Genomic DNA, 24,265 nt, shown 5'->3' on the forward strand with positions numbered 1-24,265 from the left:
CTTCGACTCCATTTATTCTTTTATTAATATCTGATCCACTCCAGATTCCTGCAAAACTAAGAAGATTGTGGACTAAAATTTGCTATACAGCTCCCAAAATCCGAATCCGTTGACCTCCTCCTGTGTCTGGAGACGTCGTTGACATGTATACAACCATTAAAAAAGGTCAACAAAGTAAACAAAAGGGGCCTTTTTGGACACTTGGCAGACTATGATAAGCTACGAAGTTGGTTAAATAGCTTCAAACTTCTACTTTAACTGCTTCTATTGCAGCCAATCAGAGGCATTTGATCGCAGCAAGTTCCTACGATCTCCCGAGTCCAGTATCAAATCTCTCGTACTTAAATCCAGCAAAATGGTCCATTCGTGACAGTTGTCGACGTGTTGTAAGTTTTAACCCGAGCCGCTCCGTTTTGGATATTTTATGATTTTATCGAGTTTTTGACAAACTAGACCTCCATTTTTTGTTTTTATCAGAATAGATTATTTTTCAAATATATTTTAATTTACAGTCGCGCTAATAAAAATATTAAATTAATTAGTATTTTTAAAAATATTAATTAGCTAAGTATTTTTATCTTCAGATATTTTTTTTTTCTTTACTACTGAAAAATTAAGTTACAAAAATTTATAATCATTTTATGACCGGATAAAAATATTAAACTGATTAATATTTTTACTTTAAAATAAAATTATTAATTAGTTTAATAATTTTATTAGGGCTATAGTAAATTAAATCTTATTTAGTAATAAATTTGAGAATTAATCTATTTAGGTAAAAATAAATTGGACGAGAGCTAGTTTTTTCAAAACCTCTATTTTATCAAAAAAAAAAAAAAATGGTTAACCATCAATCAAGGCCGTCCGTTGTGTAGACCAACTACGATTCACCAAATGAGCGGATGAGATTACTCTCTCTCTGTTGAGCGGTGATCGGAGTTTGTAAATAAATGAACATGTAAGGTAATTTATAAAAGGGCGCGATTAGTTTCGATTTTTCCATCTGTCGCCTCCCTCGTCGATCTCTGATCCCTTTCACTCAGATAGAATCCAAGGCAAGCTTTTTCCCGGCGCCTTCCTCTCCGTGGAGCTCTCTCCTGCTTCGATTTGGTACGCTGTGCATCTTAAGCGACGTAATCTATCATTTGCTTGCGAGATTGCTTTTGTCTCGATTTGTTTGATTTATATATGAGAGTGATCAGAGAAGATCGCTTGATTCTTTGCTAGATCATTTGATCAAAAGGTAGGAGAGAAATGTATACTAGGGAAGGGAAGCTGCTATTGATCTAGCATTTATTTCCGGTATTAGATTATTATTTCCTTCTCAGGTCCAGATCGTTAAGAAGATAGCTCATCTATTCGATCTTTAGACGACATTTATGATCCTTATTGTTATTGGTTCGTCCTGGTGTTTCTATATTAGATTCATTTCGTAGATCTGTGTGCATTTTGGAAATGATGGATTTTTAGGTCCCTTCTATTGATTGTACTTTGTATCATAACTTCTCTTCCATCTTGTGAAAGACTTTGATCACTGTAAGCACTAAAATTTTAAGTTGGGCTTTCTCTCCGGTTCTTATTCGCTTATCTTATTAATTAGATTTGATATTTGTGTATTAGTTTATATATGATGTAATGATTTGCTATTAGCTGTTGTTTTGTTGCCCTTATCTTAGGCTTTTATTGAGTATGGTTGTGGAAAAGAGTAGTTCTGACATGGAGGAAGGATCGCTGGAGATTGGCATGGGTACGTAGTTCCATTACCAACATGACATAGTTATCTATGTTGTTCTTGTCTCTCATCTTGTGATAATATTTTCAGATTCATCTTTGCAATGCTTAATACTTGGGAAGGAGAATTCAGTGTTGCTAGCTTCCATGAGCATTTATAAATTTCAGCTCAAAGATGATCGCTTGAAATTTCATTGATCTTCTAGATTTTATCTATTTTTCCTTTGTCTCATTCTATTGGATACTATGTGTTTTGTTGCTAGTGGTTCTGCTTGGTGAACAGTGATATTGCTCTGTAGTTCAGAAATAGCTTATTTAGGGTACATTGAGAAATATCATTTTTCCTTTTCTTCTTTAGCAGTTAGCTCTTCTTTGGAAGGCATTGAGACTTCTGTGTGCTCTGCTGTATTTCTCACGATTAAGTTATATCTGGCTCCAAATTTCTCAGCATCTTTCTTCGTTTTCAATGCCAATATTATCTATCAAGCTTTGTAGCTTTTCCCTTTAATTGTGTGCAATATGTACAATATGTGCTACATTCCATACTTCCATTTTTCGTTGCACGTTGTACTGTATAATTTGATCTATTTAGGACCAATCTTTTGTGATAGTAGTGTAGAGTCGTAAAAGTATGTTGGTTTGAAATTTTGGTCCTTTTCTTTCATATCTTGCAGAATATAGGACCGTTTCTGGTGTTGCTGGCCCTCTGGTCATCTTGGAAAAAGTGAAGGTATGTGACCTTATAATCAACCATCTTTGCAACAATGTTGGTTATACTTTTACATCTTACTAATGATTTGACTTAAAAAAATGCATTTTCAGGGTCCTAAATATCAAGAAATTGTCAATATAAGACTAGGAGATGGCACAACTAGGCGTGGTCAAGTGCTGGAAGTTGATGGGGAGAAAGCTGTTGTTCAAGTAATTAGTCGTTTCTCCGTTATGCTAGCTTTTATTAATGAAGCAAATGTTTCTATTATTTTTTCTACCTCCATTTCAATTCTGCAATTTGGTTTCTACATAGACAATGTTGTCTTGGGGCATAACACTTGCTCCTTTTTGTCGAACGACAAATCTCTGAATTGTCTGGGTATTATCTTCTCTTCTTAATTCGATGCATGCGATAGATCTAGTGCGTCCTCTTTTTGTCTTTCTTTTTGCATCACCTGGAATGAAGACTTAGATTCTGTAATCAGATAATTTGATGTTTGGACTTGAGATTATGAATCACAGGATTCATTTTAGTCCATGATGTCTATAGCTGTATCAAGCACTTAATTTTCATATTGGTAATAGTGCATCAATGATAAGTGTCTCTATATCTTTAATTCATTTAGTTCCTCGTAATTTTTTAAAAATTTTGCTCTCTTTCATGCTTGGTCTGACATGCCTCCCGGATGTCTGCAATTTTCTCCCATAAATTTATGTTCTTGACTTACACATTTCACTTCTGTCATCTTTCATCAATAATAATTCTTTTTATATCCGTTCTCGATTGAGTCATTTCTATCTCGATTGAGTCATTTCTATCTTTAATTCATTCAGTTTCTTGTAATTTTGTAAAGTTCACGTTTAGTCTGACATGCCTGTCAAATTTTTGCATTTCTCCCCATAGGATTTATGTCCTTGACTTCCATGTTTCATTGCTGTCATCTTATTATGTATAATTTGGGTATGGTCTATTGTTTGTTGGCAGGTTTTTGAAGGAACATCAGGTATTGATAACAAATATACAACAGTGCAATTCACTGGGGAGGTAATCGGTCTACTCTTTGACAATATTGTTGCTAATTTACAGTCGTGTCTGCTCTCATATTTAAGCATGTGCTCACTCTCTTCTAGGTAGTTGTGTTTCACTTTCTTTGGATAATTTTCTTTTCAACTCAAGCAATTTATTTTTGTCACAGAAAGATTATGTCCTTCAAGCCATTGGCGAAGTTTGAATAGAAAAAAAAAATGGTTTAGTTTAGAAGGAAAGATAATGAAAGCTGCCTCTTTATTGCTAGGGAACCGAAGATGGGAATCTAGACTAGAAGCAACAGTTTATTCTATAGATTTAGGATAAAAAAAGACAATTTGAGTTCTTGCTTTAGTGGAAAGTTTCAGTAATTTTTGTGACCTGAAGTTGAAAATTGGTGTCTTTCAAATATAGTGTCTTTTTCTTGCTATTAATGATTTTGTAATGCTTATATGCAGGTTCTGAAAACCCCTGTTTCATTGGATATGCTTGGACGCATTTTTAATGGTTCTGGGAAACCTATAGACAATGGGCCACCTATACTGCCCGAGGCATACTTGGATATTTCTGGTGTGTTAGGAACTGAAGATGCTTATGTGCCAATAGTGTTGTTATTTTTTGACCCAGAGTACATAATTGTGATGTATGTGACTGGTTCTTATGATTCTGTTGCAGGAAGTTCTATCAATCCCAGTGAGAGGACTTATCCTGAAGAGATGATTCAGACGGGGATATCTACCATTGATGTTATGAACTCTATTGCTCGAGGGCAGAAGATTCCTCTTTTTTCAGCTGCTGGGCTTCCACATAATGAAATTGCCGCTCAGATTTGCCGTCAGGCTGGTCTTGTGAAGCGATTAGAGAAGTCTGACAATCTCTTGGGGGTATATGAACCTACCTTTTTTGTTTTTAATATTTTGTTATGGCTGATTCTAGCTTCTTATCATTTTGTTGCTTCTGGGTATGTTGAACATGAGGAATTTCTTGGTACTCTATGCTGCATTATCTACTTAGCATCAAATTACTATGCACCCAGGACTTTTTTGGTCATGTTGTTCTTCCGTTTTCCTTTTTTGTTTCTTTGCATTAATTTGCATCAAATCTACTTTGTAGTTTCTCAAAATTTTTGTATGGCAGTTGTTTAGTAAAATTTCTTACCGTAAACTTGAATAGGTAGTCTAATATGCTTTTCACTTTTCCTTTTTCTTTATGAAATGTTACTATTTTTAGTTGTGCTTAACCTGGTCCATGACACACCCTCACATGTAGTTGCTTACCAAATACATGTTAAGCCACACTCTGCCTGCCTGCAATACTATGTACTATGTCCCCTTCTGGAAATTTAGTTCAAGCAAATTATTCATATCAGGAGTAGAACCAGTAGTATTTTCCTTACATCCCTTGATAATTTATTTGGTCTTATTTGCACTTAAATGGAATTACAATTTGATTTTAGGGTCAATGAGAATGCTAGATTTCTCCTAATTGATAGTCCATGTCAATGCCTTATATATCATCTAGGTAAGCTGTCTGGGAGAACCAGATGAGCATCTGCCTTGATCTGGATATTGTTCGTAATGCTATGCTCCACTTGCAAATCTTGACCGATATCTTAGGGCTAATTCTTCAGTGTGTTTCATTATATCCACTTCATGCATACATTTCATAATTCAAGACCACATTTTAGTCTACTGCATTTGCACTTTGCAGGTGACTTCATGTAATTTTTAATTTTCTTAGAAGTGTCATATTTGACAAGTTATGGTTTGGACCATGTGCATTGCTTGTTTCTTAGTCTAGGAAAGGGACCGAGGGAAAGCAAGGGCCCTACTATTGACTCCTAAATCCTCAGTTCAAGCTGACTATCCTATTTGAATCAGCAGGACAGGGAAGAGGACAATTTTGCTATTGTTTTTGCAGCTATGGGAGTAAACATGGAAACAGCTCAGTTTTTTAAACGTGATTTTGAAGAAAATGGTTCTATGGAGAGAGTGACACTATTTCTGAATCTGGTATTTTACTAGACCTGCCCTTTGTCATTTGATTATTTTCTAAAGTCATGCCATTTATTTGTCTGTTTATTAGGAATCTGGATTCATGGTTGAAAATAAATGAGCATTTAAAGTTATGTATGTTCCATTGATTTTTCTATTCCTCTTTCTTGCAGGCAAATGACCCTACTATTGAGCGTATCATCACCCCTCGAATTGCTCTCACTACCGCAGAGTACTTAGCTTATGAATGTGGGAAGCATGTTCTTGTCATCCTAACTGATATGAGCTCATATGCTGATGCACTTCGTGAAGTAAGGACTTTTTCTTTTTCTTAGTTGGACGTACTTTATGAGATGTTGTAATATATGTGAGTACAGTAGTGGTAGGTCTGTCTTGACAAGCTATCAGTTATAACTTCCTCTGCCACTTAATTGATTCTCACATTATTATGCTCACTGCCTATGCGGATGCTTGAACTTAAAATAAAATTCAGCTAAACCTGAAGGATTTCAGATAATGTGACAATGCTTTCTGTGGCTGCACTTGCTAATCTAAGGAGTACATCATCTTTATAGGAGACCTGTGGTATGTGTAGCCAAGTGCTGCTTGAAATGGATTTGGGCCTCACTTCTACAATCAAGCTCGGTCATGCAGGAGCAATAATTGGCTGGAACAAAGCTTGTTCTCAAGCCAGCCCAAGCTCTATCTTGATCTTATCTCAATTGCATTTCAGAAAAAGAAAAATCAAATTTGGCCTTTTTTTTAGCTATATTAACTCTGACTCATGTTTAATTGAAGCTTGAATCAAGCAGATATAACTACATTTGCCTAAATACTTGATATTAGTATAGGACTTGAAATTGAAATATTACCATAATTAACATATATACACATAAATTTTCAAGTTGGTCATAGTGTCATACATCATATATCAAGTACTACATATTAAATTTAAAATTTGAATAATATAACTTTATGGAGATTAAAAATATGCATTTTCAGTGTTGTCTAGCTGAGCTTGATTACAGTTAGGTCTTCTTGAGTTTATCACATCTATTCTCCTTTCAGGTTTCGGCTGCTCGAGAAGAAGTGCCAGGTAGGCGTGGTTATCCTGGCTACATGTATACTGATCTGGCAACAATATATGAACGAGCTGGTCGTATAGAAGGAAGAAAAGGATCAATCACTCAGATACCTATTTTAACTATGCCAAACGACGGTAAGTTTTAATGTTCTCTTTGCAAAATATTAATGTACTGTAGCCTGTTTCCAACAGATAGTATGTTCATCAAAATACTGACTGATGCTTTTTTTGTTTATGAAATTGTTATTTTGTCGATATTCAGTGAAATATCAATTAGTGGATGTTTGAGACATTTCTTATTGCTGATAAGTTTTTGCCGGGGCATGTTTTTATGATGGGGTAGTTATCTGAGATTCCGAACCTCTCAATGCCATTTTTGTCCTTCTACATATCTTTCTATTGTATTTGAGTAAGCGTAAGGTCCTTAATTTCATTTCTTTTTTACTCAATTGTCTTACGCTGCCGAACAGATATTACACATCCCACTCCAGATCTTACCGGTTATATCACTGAGGGTCAAATATACATTGACAGGCAACTCCACAATCGACAGGTAATGCATAATTTGTTTTTTAGTATTATCATTAATGCTCAAAGAAGTTGCAAATTGCAAATAAATATGCTAGTTTTCCAAACTTTTTACCATTTTGTTCTCTTAGCAGTGCATATATAAAGAGTAGCTTCAGAATTGACAATACATTTTACTTTATGCTTTGTAGCTATTATGTTTGTTTGTACTTTTTTCTTGTGAATTCTGAACCTTAAATATATCTAAACAGATCTACCCACCCATCAATGTCCTTCCATCACTCTCACGACTTATGAAGGTGAGTTTCTCAATTTCAAGGGCTTATTTTTTTTTTCCCCTCAATTTAAGAAGTTCCTTTCCCAGACAAAGTGGATGGCTGTTTAAAGGTATAAGCATATAGATCATTCTCTTCACTGGTTAATTCCTTGCAGAGCGCTATAGGAGAGGGCATGACTCGCCGTGATCATGCTGATGTGTCTAACCAGGTCAGTTGCTGTATATAGTCTCTGCTACAAGTAACAGAGATCTGTTCTTGAGACGATGAACTTGTTCTGTTTGTGCTTCAGCTTTATGCCAATTATGCTATCGGGAAGGATGTTCAGGCAATGAAAGCAGTTGTTGGCGAGGAAGCACTTTCATCCGAAGATTTGGTCTCTTTACTCTCTCTCTCTCTCTCTCTCTCTCTCATTCATACAGTATGCATATACTGATATACATGAACGTGCACATGCAAATGGTTTATTATGAATAGACATGCACTAACCTCTCTCAATGCCTCCCAAGCATTTTTTTTAGCTTTTTTTGTTTTTTCCTTCTCTTTAACTGAAGTTGTTTAAATGACAGCTCTACCTGGAGTTCTTGGACAAGTTCGAAAGGAAGTTTGTCACTCAAGGAGCATACGATACACGCAACATCTTCCAATCGCTCGATCTTGCATGGACATTGCTTCGCATCTTTCCACGCGAGCTTCTTCATCGTATTCCTGCAAAGACTCTAGATCAGTACTACAGTCGAGATGCATCCCATTAAGATGCCAATGAAGCACCCTGTTGCAAAGTCCATGGGAGGGAGCCAAAGCGAATAAAGTGATGGTTATTTATCAAACCCAGAGTCGAGTTGAGTTGAGTTTTTCTTTTCTTTTCTTTTTCAATTGAGGTTATCTATCCCTCTTGCTGGGCGAATTTGGTTACATGATCTCTTTGGCTCTTGTTATATCTGTAATTTTAGACATCATTGTCTACAAAAGTTGGTTGGTCATTACGTAGTAGACATTCTTATGGATTCATTCTTGTGGACAAATAAGTCAAGGGAAGACTCTTTTATTTGTTCATCCTTGATAAAATTTTGGTCTGTTTCTCCCCCATGGACAAAAAATTACTCTTCTTTGTTCTCAGGAATACACTTTAATTTTTGTCCGACAGGCGACGGGCAAGAAAAAAAGAAGCCAGAGAGTCTCATCGCGTCACATTAAAATCCCATGATTTGATCATGTTAAATGTTTAACAGCACTTTAGTATAGTTTAATATGATATGGTATTGATATTTCCAATTAGGGTTCTGCCATTTAATGTTAGACCAGACCACCATAGCCTCCTTGCTTAACACCAGCATAAGAAGAAGAAGTAGAAGACGAAGCGAGAGAACGAAGAACGAATCCGCGATGCTTCACGTCGCTCGGAAGCTATCACTTCCGAGATCAACTAATAAGCTCTACCGCCTCCCTCTTTACTTATCTACTTCTCCACCACCATCACCACCCCCATATCTTCCACCTCCTACTTCTCCATCCCCACTTCCTCTCCTCCGTCCCTTCTCTTCTCATTCACCTTCCTCTCCTCCTCCTCCTCCTCCTCCTCTCTCTCTTCTCCGCGGCGGATGCTATGACTCCTCTGATTCCAACCTCCCTTCTCTTCCCCTCTGCCCCGGCTGCGGCGTCCACATGCAAGACTCTGACCCCACACTTCCCGGTTTCTTCTCCCCTCCTTCTCCCAAATCACCCGACTACCGTGCCCGTCTCGACCTCATCGACGACGACGACGATGCTCACCTCTCCCTCTCCCTCAAATCTGGTCTCTTTCCCCTCCAAAAGCCAGAACAGGACGACTCCAAACCTTCTCGTCCTCCTTTAGTTTGCGCTCGCTGCCACTCTCTTCGCCACTACGGCCAAGTAAAGAACCCCTCCGCCGAGAACCTCCTCCCAGATTTCGACTTCGACCGCGCCGTCGCACCCAAAATGGCCTCCCCATCCGGACCCCGCAACGTCGTCCTTATGGTCGTCGACGCCGCCGACTTCGACGGCTCCTTCCCCCGCAAGGTCGCTCGCCTCGTCTCCGCATCCATCGACGCCCACTCCGCCAATTGGAAACGAAACGAGCCGGCGAACGTCCCCCGAGTCGTCCTCGTCGTTTCCAAAGTCGACCTCCTCCCGCCGTCCTCCATCTCGCCGGATTGGCTCGAGGAGTGGGCGAGGAAGCGGGCGCGGGTCGGTGGGGTGATTAAAATCGCCGGGGTGCACCTGGTGAGCGCGGCGAAGAATTGGGGCGTGAGGGAGCTGGTGGAGCACGTGAGGGAGCTCGCAGGAGCGAGGGGAAACGTGTGGGCGGTTGGAGCGCAGAATGCGGGGAAGTCGACGTTGATTAACGCAATGGGGAGGTGCTCAGTGGGGAATGTGAGCCACTTGACTGAGGCGCCGGTGCCGGGAACGACATTAGGGATTGTAAGGGTGGAGGGCGTCCTTGGTGGGCAGGTGAAGCTGTTCGATACGCCGGGGATTCTGCATCCTTACCAGATCACGACGAGGTTGACGAGGGAGGAGCAGAAGCTGGTGAATATGAGCAAGGAATTGAGGCCGAGAACTTACAGGATCAAGGTTGGTTTTACTAATTGCTTTTGTTATGCTTTCAGTTCATATTTTTCTATGTTTATTTGTAAAACACCAAGTAGTTTGCAGCCTAAGGTTACACATTGAAGGTTCATCTCTGTCTGCCTGTAACATGTATTACTCCTCTCATAGTTGTTTACTGCTTACATATTTTAATTCGTCAACTCTGCCTTTTCTTTCATAAGCATATATCTTTGAGTTGCAGTCAGATGTGCTTAGATAAATAGAGGGGTTTATCATAGAGGTTATGTTCTTGGAGGATTTGGTGTTATCATGCATGATCTAGAAGAGCAATTTAAATACACAGAAGGAAAAATATGTTATGTCATGCATCTTTGGTGTTTCTGAGGAGAGTTTAAAGTACTTTTTATGGACTACTAGATGGGAAGAGGGTCCAAAAATATGTAGACATGGGCCACTCGATGGGGATATCATGATATGAGCTTAAAATTGATTATGTGGGGAACGCCGGAGTAGCCATCTAGTTCAAGCGAAGTTCTTGCTTATGTGATTCTGGATTACTTGATTGGGGTGAACTTGGTGTCATGCAGCAAAAATGCTGATTAGGGAATTCGGCTTCCGTATAGTAATTGGTAAAAAAAATTCCATTCCATTATATTAATGAACATTCCCAAGTGTCCCATCATCTTAAAGAACATCCTTGTATGATGCGGAATAAGCAGAGAAAAGTGTTAAATATCTGCTTTCATGTTGTATGCTCTGTTTTGCTGATTTTGTCAGGGAATAATACCTGTAGATAAGTTGAGAATAGGTTGGAAGTTGGAACATGCCTTCTATGACACAATCAAGGCATGAACAATGAGAGACTAGGTTCTATGCAACTCATTGAATTGAGTCCATAAATTTCTGCAGCTATGAAACAAAATTTTCTTTTTCCATCACGAGGTGATTTCTTAGTACCCCACTTACGACAGGTTAATTTCCTGAAGGGAAAATATGGGGACATGTCCAGTGCACCTCTAGACTCCTCTGCAGAATTTCCTTCCCATATTCCTCCTTTGGCTTCCTTACCAAAATCTTGAGCAAGAGAGCAGCTTGTTGCATATGGACCTTCTGTTATTGTAGAGTTCCTTCGAGATAACCATCTCAAATATTTTGCATGACTGCAACACAATCTATTATCAGAAAGCAACTTAAAATCATGTAGAACAAAGAATTTGCTTGTTGTTTTTTTTTCTAGATGTGCTCACATGTATCAACTCACTTGTTCACAGGTGGGACATTCTGTTCATATTGGTGGTCTGATGAGGCTAGATGTCGAGGAATCATCGGCAGATACAATCTACGTTACAGTATGGGCATCACCGCTTCTTCCGCTTCACATGGGGAAGGCAGAAAATGCCTCCTCAATGATAGAAAAACATTTTGGCTTGCAGCTGCAGGTATCCTTTCTTTTCTTGCTCGACTTCACAAACTTTTCCATATTCATTTTGCCAGATTATATATTTCTTTATTATGCTGGGTGGAGCTTATGCATTTACTATGACATATACTGCAGCCACCTATTGGTGAAAACCGGGTCAATGAGCTTGGCAAATGGGTAAGAAGGGAATTTACTGTTACTGGGAACAGTTGGGATGCAAGTTCTGTTGATATAGCAGCTGCAGGTCTTGGGTGGTTTGCCATTGGGCTAAAGGGAGATGCTGTTTTAGGTATTTGGACATATGACTGTGTCGATGTTGTACTACGGAACTCTCTCATCCCTAAAAGAGCATCGATATTTGAAGAAGCAGGATTCACCGTGTCAAAGATAGTCTCACAAGCCGATAGATCATCAAGTAAGCTGAAATGCGGTAAAAACGAGAAGAAAAAGGTTGTTAGCAATTCATGATCAGCTTCCCCACCTTCAATTAAAGATGATGTAGTTATGGGTGCTTAATTATCCAGTTTGGAGTCTAAAAATTGATGTTGCGTGGAGCAGCTATTCTGCTACTTCTCAGAAGTGATTGATTACTATCCTGAATCAAATTGTGAGATTGGAGGGCCACAGACACTAGATAAATCTCGGTGTTGGTTATTTAGATACTTCTCAATGGAAGAGACTTGAGCAGTTGACAAACTCCCGGGTACTAAAACCCTAGAGTATATATGGTAGGCATCTTTAAGCATGCCTTCTCTTTGTTTATAGAAGAATTTTGATTCATCGGAGACTGTTTGGACATAACAATAAATTTAGTTTCTTATTTCTAAGAGATTTTCTTTGTAAGAGAAGCTAATGAATGATAAGTTTTAGATTACTCATATAATTATTTTTGACCAGGACTAAGGACAAGTCTGTATGGATTTTACCCTCTGGAACTTTTTATTGAAAGAGAAAAGAAGAATTAAATTCAAAAGAGGAAGGCTTCAACTGTTATCTAATTGGGGGCACGCATATAAAATTATAAATCCAAACCCATTTCTATTGGGGATCCTTCTTCACTAATAATAAAATAGGCATTTTGTAGAGTATGACGGCGGCCTGTATGTGATGGATTAGCTAACTCTAATTTTAATTAACTATAAAGCGTTTTTTAATAATAGATTTCTTACAAAGAAAGCCAAGGGGGGTCAACATGACCTGGCACTACTCTTTTTACTTGGTCGTAGTAGATAATCCACGAGTGCTAATTTTATTTTACCCATAGATTCAGAAACTAAGGAACAATAAATTAGACCATAAACTGTCCATTTTGTTCGTTGTTGTTTACTTCATCTATTTCTGGTTTAATAAGGAAAACTAACGAGTAATAATTTGTGAATTCACCCATATGCCAATAGAAAAGAGTAAACCTAATCTTTTATTATACTTCAATACTTTCTCCCTCTCCCTACTTTTATAAGATTCCAATTGATCCAACCAAATCTGAAACTTCCAAAACATACGAGAAATTACTCGTCCCATGTCCATATCTACATCACAAAAAGAGAAAAAGAGAAGATAACCCGACAGAATCCAAAGGTTTTTTTGGAGCTCTTCGATCTTTCAAACTCGCTTTTGCTCTTTTGTCGGTCCGACCGGTCCAAAATCAAAGTACATTAGAGCAGAAAAAAAAATAAAAAAATTATATATATATATACGTGATATTTGAGCTCAAATCATATGCATATATAACGCTCTAGTAAACAAAATGATTAGCTAGATCTATTTATCTTGAACCGAAATTAGTATTCCTTAAGAAACATCATTATCCATCCATTAGCATTAGGGACCTCAAATTTGTTGGTTACTTTATGCCTCCGCGTTTGACTGTTCAAACTGCTCATGTGCGTCCAACTTTGACCAACCATCTATTTCTATGGCTACTAACCCACCACTGTTCCATTCATTGTACTCCCCACTTGCAGTACAATTAAGCAGAAGAACAAGTAAGCACGCCATTATATTAACCAAACTCCACCGCATCTTATTACTTATCACTTAAAAACCTCTCCCCCTCCAACTATAGTGGCGTCTCTTTCTCTTGTCTCTTATCCCCAGTGCTTACGGTCGCATATTCTATAATCTGTGTCTTGCTCCTTTATGTTTGATCACTTGGCACAACCAGTTGTTCGTTTTAATCCTCATGGATGGATGGTATTACTTCAATGAAAGTGAGAAAGATTGCGCTCAGAGACCGTTCGAATGCGACTGGGGAAACTTGTATAGCATGGATAATGAGTATGTGATGTATGAATTTTGAATTAATTGGGAGAGAGAGAGAGAGTGTGTGTGTGTTTTTATTGACTGGCTTTGGTTTCATTTCCAACTTGTAGCTCTGGATCTGCATATGGCCAAGGCTACACACGCTTTGAGCTTGGAGATGCTAATCTCATGAATCCAGCTGCAAATCCAATGGAGCAGCAGTTCTATCAGGTGATGATGAGTAGAAGTGATTTTCAATAAATTTATGTTGGATTTGATTTTGTTATTGCAGGAAGCTGGAATTCAGATTGATGAATAGTAATATTCAGTTATATCTTTTAGTGTAACTGATCAATGGTGAGCTTTCTGTGTTTCAGAAAGAAGTACAGACCAAAGGATGCAATAGTACTGGATCAATCGGATTTAGGACGCCAATGACAACTAATGTAATTCACTATGGCTGTCGATAGTTTCACTTCCTTATTAGCTCAATTATGCTTTTGATCTCTTTCTGAATATATTGCTGAATTATTACAGCAGATGGTTGCACAAAAGATTTCTCAACCTTCGTCTTCGTTGTCTTCGATCCAATCGCTTTCGGATGGTAGTTCAGACTATTCATCTAAGCTTGGTAATATCAAAGCAAATTCTTATATGGAGCTCAACAATTTGAAGAAGACTACTTCAAAAGCAGTGACTCAACACCTGGACGCTGTCCACAAAGTAAACCACAATGTCTTTCAATTACCTTCTCTGGAGAGCGATAGCGATGTGGCAATCACAAGAGCGATGATGGCCGTCATCTCATCGACTTCATCTTCTTCCTCTTCTTCCCCTTCTGTGGTCTCAAATCCAAACAATGAGGCTCAAGTCCATGGAGCTCAGGCATTTCGTCGAGCAGTAGCATTCGGACCTTATACCTCATCCTTCGTCGCGAAATTTGAACCTAAGAAGGACTTGTGTAGCCAGAAGATGATGAAAATGTCGATCGCCATGTTGAGAAGAATCGATTCATTATCTTCTGAGACAAGAATGCAGGAAAGACAACCAGCTAACAACCAGTTGCACCATGTTATATCTGAACGCAGACGGCGACAGAAGCTTAATGCAAGTTTTCAGGAACTGAGGATGCTACTCCCCCATGGATCTAAGGTATGAAATTGGTAGAAAAACTCACCTTTCTTATCTGAAACAGTAAACAGTAAGGATCAAGGCAGTCCTTCTGTTATGTTGTTAAGCAATTCAACTAGTTAGCTCCATGAAAATTAGTTGATCAATCTACATTTACTTTGCTGATCTTTTGTTGTTCTCTCTTTTCTTCTTAACTTACTTCAGAAAGACAAGACTTCAGTGCTCATCAATGCAAAGAACTACTTAAGTACTCTGGAAGCACAAATCTATGAGCTCCAAGAGAAGAACAGCAAGCTAGAGAAACTTCTGCATCCTTCAAACCAAATTAAGGATGCCAATGGCACAAGCGGAGGCATACAACTTCAAATACTCAAAGCCTCTGCACCGTCGCCAGAATTGCAACACATTAATGTGAGAATAACAGTCAGAGTAGAATGTGATATCATTGAATTGATTCTCCACATACTTGAATGCCTTCAGAGGATCACAGCTCTTAGCTTATTATCAGTAGAAGCTCAAACATATTCTCCTCAGATGAGCTTATTTGCAAGAGCAAGCATAAAGATACAAATTAAGGTATGTATACTACACATATTCATACTAAGCAAATATACTCTTTCCTGTTTGTACTTGATTTGTGACCAACTATATTTTCAATATAGAAACTAGTTATATTTTCTCCTCTCCTTATCCCTTGCTCAATCCAAACATCTCAACCTCTTGACAAGATATTTTTTTTTTATAGTAGAGACTAATTCATGGCAGTTATCTCCTCCGAGAAGGATATAATGTAATTAAAATGATAGCTGACGACTGGTTCAGCTGATCAGCCATGCGGTCACTATTGACCTTGCCCTTGTAGAATTATTTTGAATTATTTAACAAGAACAGCAAATTAAAGCAAAGTCTAGAGCATGCTCAAGAAATTAGCTCTATTCTGATGCAATGCCTGCAAACTAGAAAACCTATTCAGCCACCAAAGATGACTTGTTCCACAATATATTCCATGCTATGAAGTCCCTTGACTAACAAAAGTAAATAATCTATTGTGGTAGATGAACTTTTCAAAATAAAAGAAGAGAAGGTGTTCTTTTCTTGGATTTGAAGTGTAAAATTAATCTATTGTATTGCTGTTGATGACCAGGACTGCGATTGGAATGAGGCTCTATTCGAAGAAGCAATGAACAGCGCAATTGATGGCATGAATCTTAACTCTCCCTTAAGCTCAGGGATAAGCCATCCATTCTGACTACTTCAAATGCTTGAAGAGAGTAGGTGTACAACTACATAGCCGCATTTGATCCATTGCCTTCAAAGATAGTGAAAGCTTGAGAAGAAGACAATATCCTGAGAATCTTAAACAGACACATCTGGAATGAGTTGGGGGTTGTTCAGTTGTTCTGAACCATTTGCTTCAACTATATTGGATGGGTATTAATGGTGGCTGGTAGTTGTTTAAGCCCACAGACATTCCCATATCAGTGTAAAGATAAGAGATGTATTTAGATGCAGTAATGTATTATACTTTACAGAATTGCAGTAGATATAGTAGGTATAATGCTCTTCTCCTTGTCAAAATTTGATACAGCCATCATGGTTGATGCTGAAATTCCTATAAAATCTCAAACTCTATAAAGCAAGATAATTGGAAGCATAATAACAAGGTACGCATCGCCAACAAATTCTTCAAAAGTGACAGAAAAAAGAAGCAGGACGCATGTTTATCAAAATGTCAAATGCTTGTTGACAATACCAATACAACACCAGCCAACTATCAAAGAGTGGCTTCTATGAGAAAAATAGACATACATAAAGCCGAAGACTTTTAGAACTTCATAACTACATGATGTCCACCATTCTTTTCCATATTAACAAGAGCAGAAGTCAGAAGCCTTCCATGAACTTCAACAACCCTATGAGACCTATCACTTTTCAGGAGGAAGCGCGTCTCCATTCATCACCCTCCAAGGGCCCCAATAGAATTTGGGCCTCATGAGAGGCACTGCTTCACCTGGATGATCTTCCCAGTATTTTTCCTGTTCAACAATGATCATCAAGGTTAGGGCCTCATTGTACCTGAAACATTTGTTTTGTCCCCAAATTCTTGAGAATAGTTGGTAAGAATCCACTAAGAGATGAAACATTTGTTAAATATTGTACTTATTGCTCCATAAAAAGCTGAAAAATGAAACAAAAGACGAGTAAAACAAGATCAGTAGGCTTCCATCAAATAGCAGTCAATTTAATTAGGATGAAGTATTGGAGCCTTAGTCTCGACCAAATGAACACAAAATGCACATTCTAAGCTACTTACAAGGAGAAAAATGGAGGAATATAAATTTCATAGCAAAGGCATTCCATTAGTTGCTTATCCCTTCTTAAGGTTATTCTAGCTTGCCATAATTCTTTCAATGATTTTGCATCTGCTTTAGAAACTGACCAATAAGAAAACTCATCCCTTACAATAAGAGAATAGGCTGAGTCATAAATATAAGCCTATCATGAGTAGTTACTCAAAACTTGGACACGGTGTGGGGGCATAAGTTGGTTGACAGGCATAAAAGTTATACCTAGAGAATATCAGAGCCCTTAGCATTAGATCAAACCATGACATCTGTTTTCTATACTCGGAACTTATGAGCCACAAGCATGTCATCACCTTGAATTCTTGACCTCCTAACTTCAAAGCCATGTCCTACTAAGAGTTAGTTACCAAAATTCTCCATGAAGGGTATAAGCAAGCGAATCACAATCCATGCCAATCTCTCCAATAACAACTCAATCATCTCCATCCAGAACTTATATCTGCTCTTTATATACACTAAACCACCATAATCATTTCAAAAAATATCACAAGCATTTCTTTAGCTTTAGGTTCACAAGTATAAGCCAGCTGTTCCTTCAAACTTCCACTTAGCCACCCTCAATCCACACAATTGATTGCTACAACATTCATTACTGTACAAAAAGAGTGTGCTCTTACAAACACACAAATGTTTTATCTCTCACTTCAAATAGATTTAAAAATAAAATAGTTAAAATCGTCCCTACTGTCAAAATTTATACTTTTTTTGTGTGAAAATCTTGTACTCTCAGTACTTCAAAATATCGAAATGAAGAATCTTAGGCATTATGTCAAACATCCGAGAGGCGGAAAGACTTAAAAGTGAAAAAGAAGCCAACGTTCCAGTTAAAGCGGATCAAAGACAAGCATCGTTAAGATTGAATAGAAATCCTAATTGAGGAAGAATAGGATTAGAGCAAGAGAAGTGAGGCCAACGAGTGATTACTTTATAGAGTTGCTCGGTTACTGCAGATCCCACGACCCCAGTGTAGAAGGCGGCGACGTATATGGATATGAGAGGCGTGAAAGATTTGGGGCGGCGATAGGGCTCAACCATATCCCAGAGAACGGTCTTCTCCCACTTGTAGAACTGTCGATCCGCGTACCATCTCCAGAATCTACTCGTCATCCCTTCCAAATCGAACACAGACTCAATTTTCCTACACAACCTCCTCCCCAAGAGGATTTGAGAGATTTACCGATGGATACACAGCAAATAGGCGGTCTTGCGATATAGTTCAAAGACGCGTCAGCGAGAGAGCGGGCGAGAGGGTTTTGGTGGCCCTGGGTGTTGCATAGACACTGTGATTGTTTATTAATTAGCCTCAATTCACCATAATAATTGGGCCGTGGTCCATCCAATATGGGAAAAAGAAAGCAGGCCATGGGCTAAAGATAAAAATATTTTATAAATTACCCAAAATTAAAAAAAAAAGTGACAATTGTGCGTTTGTAGTTCTCAGATTAAGGCATATAAGGATGGGAGATTAATACTAAATTTTGTTTTCTTTCTCTTATCCAATCTCCCGTGGATGAGAACCTACAATTTTTAAGAGATGCTTATTCTTTTTTCAGAAAAAAGGAAAAAGAAAGAAAGAAAAAAGAGATGCTTACTTAGTATATGTTTAGCTAAATTTGAAGCTCTGGTTTCAGCTTTTGAAAGCTGTTACGCATTTCTACAGTCATTTGGCAGGCAGGCATTCATTCTCTACGTCGAATTGCAAATTTGCAACAGAAAAGACAAAAGTGAAAAGACGACGGCAATCCATCATCCATTCTCCATCAACAAGGCAACAATGGTGCTTCCCACTGCGGCTCAAGAGACGCCGTCCTCACCAAACTCGACATACCACTCTCTGCTTCCGTCTCCTTCCTCTGCCCCCGGGACCACCTCATCTGCCCTCCTCATCGCCGCGTGTGCCAGGACTGCCGCCGCACTAATGGCGCTGGCCACGACGAACTCCACTACGGCACCTGCGAAGAGTAGCCCGATAAGCGTGGAGACGCTTAGCGCGAAGACCGGGATCCAGCCGTCGCCGTCGCCGTCCTCGTCGCGGTAGAGATAAAGAAGAATCCACGACACCGCCATGCATAAGAACAAGGCAAGGTAAGAGGGCTTCCACCACACGAGGTGGAAGAGGACGGTGAGGAGGAAGACAACGGCGTAATTGACGGCGAAGTAGCCGACGTTGATCCTGACCCGGAGGAGCGTGTCGGCGAGGTTGGCTGGTAGGGCGAAGGCGCGAAGGCGGAGCATTTCGAGCCATGGGCGTGTAGCGGCGAGGGTAGATCTCGCGCGTCGCTCGGCTTGAAAGAAGCAATCCAGGGCGGTCGAGCCAAAGATCGCGTTCCAGAACGTCGCCATGGTCGTCGAGAGGTTTGATGGTGGAAGGAGGAGGGGGAAGCAAAGCGGAAGAATTAGAAGTGAGAGAGAAGATCCCCGATTTACCGTAGCAAAGAACATCCTGCTGCTTTAAGATTCGAGAATTTGATGATTGACGCGTAACGTAAGGCGTCGTCTCTTCTGACATAAAATTAACACGATGTTAATCAAACCTATACATTTGCAATAAAAACAGTGTCCAAAATGGTCAGAAAAAAAGCCAGGAATTTACCAATGGCTGGAAAAGAAGACGGGGATTAAAGTTACAAACTATTACAGAAAACGGAAGATTAACTTGGAGAGATAACATAAAGAGCTCAAGCCCACTCGAAGTTAACAGAATACAACTTGGTTAGCTATCAACGAACTGAGCATAAATAATATTACAGAATGAGGGAACCACATACACTGCCATCTTTCCTAGCAGAAGGCAAACTTTCCATGTCTGAGAACCTCAGATGGAACAATTATCATCCAGAGGAATGCGATTTGAATGTTCTAGGATTTGTATCCTTCTGCTCGCTGTCTTCCACCTTTCAATGCTTTACTCTATTTATCCCAATCATCTTCCCTACTGCTAAACTGAGACTGCTGGGGGAGGGGACCGTAAATTGAAGCAAACTTCGACAAACACTTTGTCCTGATGGCGTAATGGTGTTGAGTATTTCTGCTAATAGCAGCGGTTGACAGCTTAGATGTGTCGATAGCCCAGGCAGGATGGACATACTCGACAGTCCTATCTGAACTTGAATTTGCATATAGAAAGTTCATCAGCAAGTCCTCACAATTGAAGGACTGGTGCACAAAGTCTCTCCCTTCTCTTGCCTCTTCACTCCAGTATTTGTTGAATGCAAATTCACTGTCCATGAAAGCAGCACCTGTGAGTATGACGTTATACCCGTTCTTCCCCCTGGCATATTTCTCATTCCTGTACTTCAAAGGACTTCCGTCTATCAAACGTGGATAGAAGCCTACAATGCGCTCAGGATGCTCACGCCAGACCCTAAAACCTTTCTCAATGTCATTGCAAGTCATCATAATATCGTCATCCAGTTCAAGAACAGCTCTGGTCTTAATCAAAGGATCCACCTTGAATCGATTATTTAGAGAGTTAACCTCCTCCACACGTATCCTTACCGGCACAGCAGAATCAAACTCATCCAGATTTGGAGGGTTACCTTTGTTCCAAACAACAACAATCTCTCTTACAGACTCACATCGAGAGTAGTGCTTGATATATAGTTTCAGATTCCAAAGTCTGGCTTCATATGTCATTGTAACCATTGTAAATTGAGAATATTGCCCCCTATATGCATATGCCTCTTCAGCACCATTCCCTCCAAATAGGAAATGTACAGCCATGCAGATACTAACAACGCTTATAAAAGCAAGAAAGCACAAGACCAGCACTCCCGAGCAATTTTTAGGATTTATCCTGCTTCTGATGGAAGAACCATATCTATTCATGCCAGACAAATATCTTCGGACTTTCCAGTTAAAGTGGGGATGAGACCGAAACCATGGTGATTCATTTCTCCTAGTCGGAGTAACACAAAATCTTGGAGTAAGAAAACAGTTCAAGGCACCAATGACAAATCCCAGGAACATGATCAGCAAAATGACCAGCAGGAAGTTTGTGCAAGCAAAGAGGAGACGCCTTGACGAGTCACCAGAAAAAACACGATCCCCATCCATTACTGCAATCCAATCACCAGATGAGAGTTGCTGTGTATCCAAGTGATGATATCTGATGCCATTCCAAGCATTTCGGCCTTTCTTGGACTTTACAATCCCAAGATCAACCGGAACCTCTATGTACTCTTCCTTGTTTAGCTTTTCAACTTTGTACATTTTGATCCTTCTGCCATAAGTACCACTACAGTCCTGGCCTGGACGATAGAGCGACCCTCCATATATAAAAAGTCTTCCACCACTTCGAGCTCCTAAGCTTTTATCAGATCTATATATTGGGTTTCCTTTATGCTGATTCCAGGGGCCAAGAGGTGAACGACTATACCATATTTCAAGCTCCGCATTCTTCTCGGAACCAAACTGGCTAAAATCTGATGCGAACAGCCAGTAGTAGCCTTCGTATTGGATTAGGGATGCATCAACAAGTGGTTTCTTTATAAGAACATTCTCCAAAGTCCACTCAAGAGGAAATTTAGTTGCTCGATACAGTCGAAGCTCTCCCTTTTTACTGCCCTCTGGCATCATATAAATCTAAGAGAAAAAAAAAGAGTAAAAGTATGATGATTCCAATTTTCTGAATATATTATGGCCATTTTAATAGTGAAATTTAAGCTAAATAGACCAGTTCCTCTTTCTTACCTGATTCTGGTAATTAAAGACAAATGGATAAGACAAGTGCCATTGCTCGTCTAAAGCAATACCAAGAAATTCCCATGTGGCACCTTGATCAACGCTTCTTGCAACACCAATATCACCTTGCATTGAAGTAGTACTTTTTGTCTCAAAGAATAGGTACATATTGTAGTCCTAAAAAAAATTCACAATATTGGATTTATCTGGTGTTCACGTGACATGGAAAATTTTAAATTCAAGCATGTGGCTATTAGAAAAGGTCAAGGAATATAAAAATAGCATACAAGAGGAAACAAATTACTCTGCGATATCTGCAACTTATAGTTTATGCATAAATAAAGCATGTTGATGTACGAATCCTTGTTTGTTGAACATATATTACTATTCTCAAGTTCTTTCTTATATTGGTTTTTCAATTTCCAAATACTTTAACGAATTAATTTGCTACTGTAAGCTTGACCAAATTCGACTTGCATTTGATGGTGTAAATACAGCCGACAACTTTGCATTATTTCACATTAAGAATGCATTTATTCTCCAATAAACAGAAAAAGGTAGTTGGTGTAGCTAATGGAGGATATGCAAGAAAGAAGATAAGTAGGCGGCTATCTAAGTTCCATAAATCTTCTTCTCCTAACAATATGAGTTCGGCTAGAGCACAACTCAAATATGAGAAGGTGCCAAGAGATAACCATACGCAAAGATAAGAACACACCAAAAGATGGCCACAACTCAGAGATGAGCAAGCCAACTAGTGTGATACCGACTCTGAAAGAACATATGAGTAAGGAATTTACAAGGAAGAAACCATTGAAACATAAATACAATTGTTTTCCATCTTATCTAGTAAATTTTTGCATTGGCTAACCAATTCTAGGCATAATTCTGACTTTCTTAGTGATCACCTTATGAACTAGAACTAGACCGAGATAAATTTTAACGATTCTAAACTTCAGTAACACCACTGTGTCTGCAGTATGCTTCAGAAGTACTGAGCTGAAAAATAACTTGAATTTGTAGTTTTGTGCTTGCTCTTAAAGAGCAATATGGATGAATCAGACAGGCATATAGAGATTTTCATTCTTTTGTTGCCTCAAACCATTAGTTGCTGTGTGCCTAAGCAAGCTTGATGTTAAGATGACCTATTTTGTAACATTTTTTACTGTACACTGAAAATAAAAATTTACAGTGTCTTAGTACAAATTTGAACCATATTCTTTCATTTGAGTTTACTTTCATGTATCACAGTGTTGAAATCAAAACCAACTAACTAAAAACCTCTTCAAGGCCAAGCAACCTTTTAGAGCTGGCTAACAATAAATTACCTATACTATGACTGCTATCAATGTATGGCATTATGTGTAACCAAACTCCACTGCACAAGAACAAACAGTTTCTTGACGGTCCCCATTAGTTCTCCTTGACTGAATATAGATAAGTACTCACATAGATGTTTCAGTCTTCCAGACACAGTTCAGAAACTAAATAATCTCTCCAAGTAAGCTACCAGTCAAGCATCCAAACCAAACGATAGAAACAAGAAAGTTTTCTCTAACACACCCAATCTAGCACTTAATTGGAAAACAAAACAAGGCATCACTTTCACTCGATAAAGAAAGAGACTGAGAGGGCTAAAAAGCAGCAGAACCAACCTGAATATAAAGAAATGGATCCGCCACGAAATTGCTCGGATAACCAGCCTTCGATGGAGACGCACAAGTTAGCACAGGATTAGCCACCGGCCACGCCGAACTGTTCCCGTTACTCCTATTCTCCTGCCGCCTCAACGAATCACGCACGCACGCAAACATATAAATTGGTTCCAGATAGCTAAAACTCAAATTCAAAATTCGATTTTGACGACTAATCTTACCAATTCAATGGGAGAAAGCGAGAAGGGACTCTTCCCGTAGTATATCCCGATCGACCAAGACCCCTCGCTATCCGGCCGGCACCCGAAGATGGGCGAATCGGAGTGGCGAAAGGCCGAGACAACGACCCAGAAGTACGCTAATCCGACGAGGGACGAGACGACCAAGGATCCGAGAAGAAACGATAGGAAGGAAGGGGATCGAGCCAACATTCTCAAGGGACCCCACCTCCACCGCGATCGGCACCAGTGAGCCATAGCGGTGCATCCCAAAACCCTAGACCCGAAGGGCTTCACACCCTTCTCCCCCATCTCGGAGGAGGTAGCTTCGCATCCGCCTCCGGTTTGCCCCTTGTCCGGATCTAGGAGAGGCGTCAATGGGGAGTTCCTCGAATAGAATATCCCAAAGAAATCATATGCTGGATAAAAATATATATAAGCGATGGAAGATGCGACGACGGAGAAGATCACGCCTTCCTTAGATGCGGCCGGTCGATGTGGGATTTAATCTACGCTTTAAGAAATGAGAGCGGATTCCGATGGAGATGGCCGCCGATTTTTTTAATATATCCCTTCGATTCTCGCAGTGGTGGTAGTAGTACGCAAAAAGAGGTTAGAGTTAAAAAGGGT

At 39.3% G+C, this 24,265-nt stretch overlaps 6 protein-coding genes across 13 annotated transcripts; 3 read left to right on the plus strand and 3 right to left on the minus strand.

Moving 5' to 3' along the window:
• The first annotated feature begins 989 nt into the window (after positions 1-989).
• On the plus strand, positions 990-8,444 carry LOC140770048 (V-type proton ATPase subunit B 2-like). 3 transcript variants are annotated; one of them, XM_073111026.1, is made up of 15 exons: positions 990-1,110; positions 1,677-1,747; positions 2,406-2,461; positions 2,554-2,652; positions 3,428-3,487; positions 3,928-4,039; positions 4,145-4,353; positions 5,350-5,481; positions 5,637-5,774; positions 6,532-6,682; positions 7,018-7,100; positions 7,327-7,374; positions 7,508-7,561; positions 7,643-7,726; positions 7,920-8,443. In XM_073111026.1, exons 2-15 carry the CDS (start codon positions 1,690-1,692, stop codon positions 8,103-8,105), a joined length of 1,470 nt encoding a protein of 489 aa, XP_072967127.1. In that variant the 5' UTR covers positions 990-1,110; positions 1,677-1,689; the 3' UTR covers positions 8,106-8,443. The 3 variants fall into 3 exon arrangements, with proteins under 3 accessions (XP_072967127.1, XP_072967129.1, XP_072967128.1); XM_073111028.1 differs by having other exon boundaries at positions 5,353-5,481; XM_073111027.1 differs by lacking the exon at positions 990-1,110 and adding an exon at positions 1,116-1,243 and having other exon boundaries at positions 7,920-8,444.
• A 130-nt stretch (positions 8,445-8,574) lies between these two features.
• On the plus strand, positions 8,575-12,121 carry LOC140770047 (GTP-binding protein BRASSINAZOLE INSENSITIVE PALE GREEN 2, chloroplastic). The gene is made up of 3 exons (XM_073111025.1): positions 8,575-9,945; positions 11,193-11,360; positions 11,477-12,121. The coding sequence occupies exons 1-3, from the start codon at positions 8,644-8,646 to the stop codon at positions 11,807-11,809; spliced, it is 1,803 nt and encodes a 600-aa protein (XP_072967126.1). The 5' UTR covers positions 8,575-8,643; the 3' UTR covers positions 11,810-12,121.
• Positions 12,122-13,353: 1,232 nt separating this feature from the next.
• On the plus strand, positions 13,354-16,257 carry LOC140771326 (uncharacterized). Of its 2 annotated transcripts, none has more exons than XM_073112815.1 (6): positions 13,354-13,618; positions 13,714-13,813; positions 13,960-14,028; positions 14,123-14,734; positions 14,918-15,289; positions 15,858-16,257. In XM_073112815.1, exons 1-6 carry the CDS (start codon positions 13,524-13,526, stop codon positions 15,960-15,962), a joined length of 1,353 nt encoding a protein of 450 aa, XP_072968916.1. In that variant the 5' UTR covers positions 13,354-13,523; the 3' UTR covers positions 15,963-16,257. The 2 variants fall into 2 exon arrangements, with proteins under 2 accessions (XP_072968916.1, XP_072968914.1); XM_073112813.1 differs by having other exon boundaries at positions 13,357-13,618; positions 14,120-14,734.
• Positions 16,258-16,406: 149 nt separating this feature from the next.
• On the minus strand, positions 16,407-18,246 carry LOC140771327 (uncharacterized protein At4g29660). Its single transcript, XM_073112816.1, has 2 exons — positions 18,004-18,246; positions 16,407-16,749 (listed from the first exon to the last, which is right to left on the minus strand). The coding sequence occupies exons 1-2, from the start codon at positions 18,184-18,186 to the stop codon at positions 16,639-16,641; spliced, it is 294 nt and encodes a 97-aa protein (XP_072968917.1). The 5' UTR covers positions 18,187-18,246; the 3' UTR covers positions 16,407-16,638.
• A 418-nt stretch (positions 18,247-18,664) lies between these two features.
• Positions 18,665-24,222, minus strand: LOC140771324 (glucosamine inositolphosphorylceramide transferase 1-like). Of its 5 annotated transcripts, none has more exons than XR_012106148.1 (5): positions 23,639-24,222; positions 23,418-23,543; positions 21,772-21,939; positions 19,848-21,663; positions 18,665-19,578 (listed from the first exon to the last, which is right to left on the minus strand). XR_012106148.1 is itself a non-coding variant. In XM_073112810.1 (4 exons), exons 1-4 carry the CDS (start codon positions 23,945-23,947, stop codon positions 19,990-19,992), a joined length of 2,277 nt encoding a protein of 758 aa, XP_072968911.1. In that variant the 5' UTR covers positions 23,948-24,222; the 3' UTR covers positions 19,680-19,989. The 5 variants fall into 5 exon arrangements, 3 of the variants coding, with proteins under 3 accessions (XP_072968911.1, XP_072968912.1, XP_072968913.1); XR_012106147.1 differs by having other exon boundaries at positions 18,665-19,581; XM_073112810.1 differs by lacking the exon at positions 18,665-19,578 and having other exon boundaries at positions 19,680-21,663.
• Positions 18,874-19,422, minus strand: LOC140769748 (PRA1 family protein F1-like). The gene has a single exon (XM_073110607.1). It carries the CDS (start codon positions 19,420-19,422, stop codon positions 18,874-18,876), a length of 549 nt encoding a protein of 182 aa, XP_072966708.1.
• Positions 24,223-24,265: the final 43 nt, after the last annotated feature.

The sequence above is a fragment of the Typha angustifolia genome, chromosome 11, assembly GCF_048772165.1.
Source record: "Typha angustifolia cultivar Huaian chromosome 11, ASM4877216v1, whole genome shotgun sequence".
In the NCBI taxonomy this organism is placed as follows: Eukaryota; Viridiplantae; Streptophyta; class Magnoliopsida; order Poales; family Typhaceae; genus Typha; species Typha angustifolia.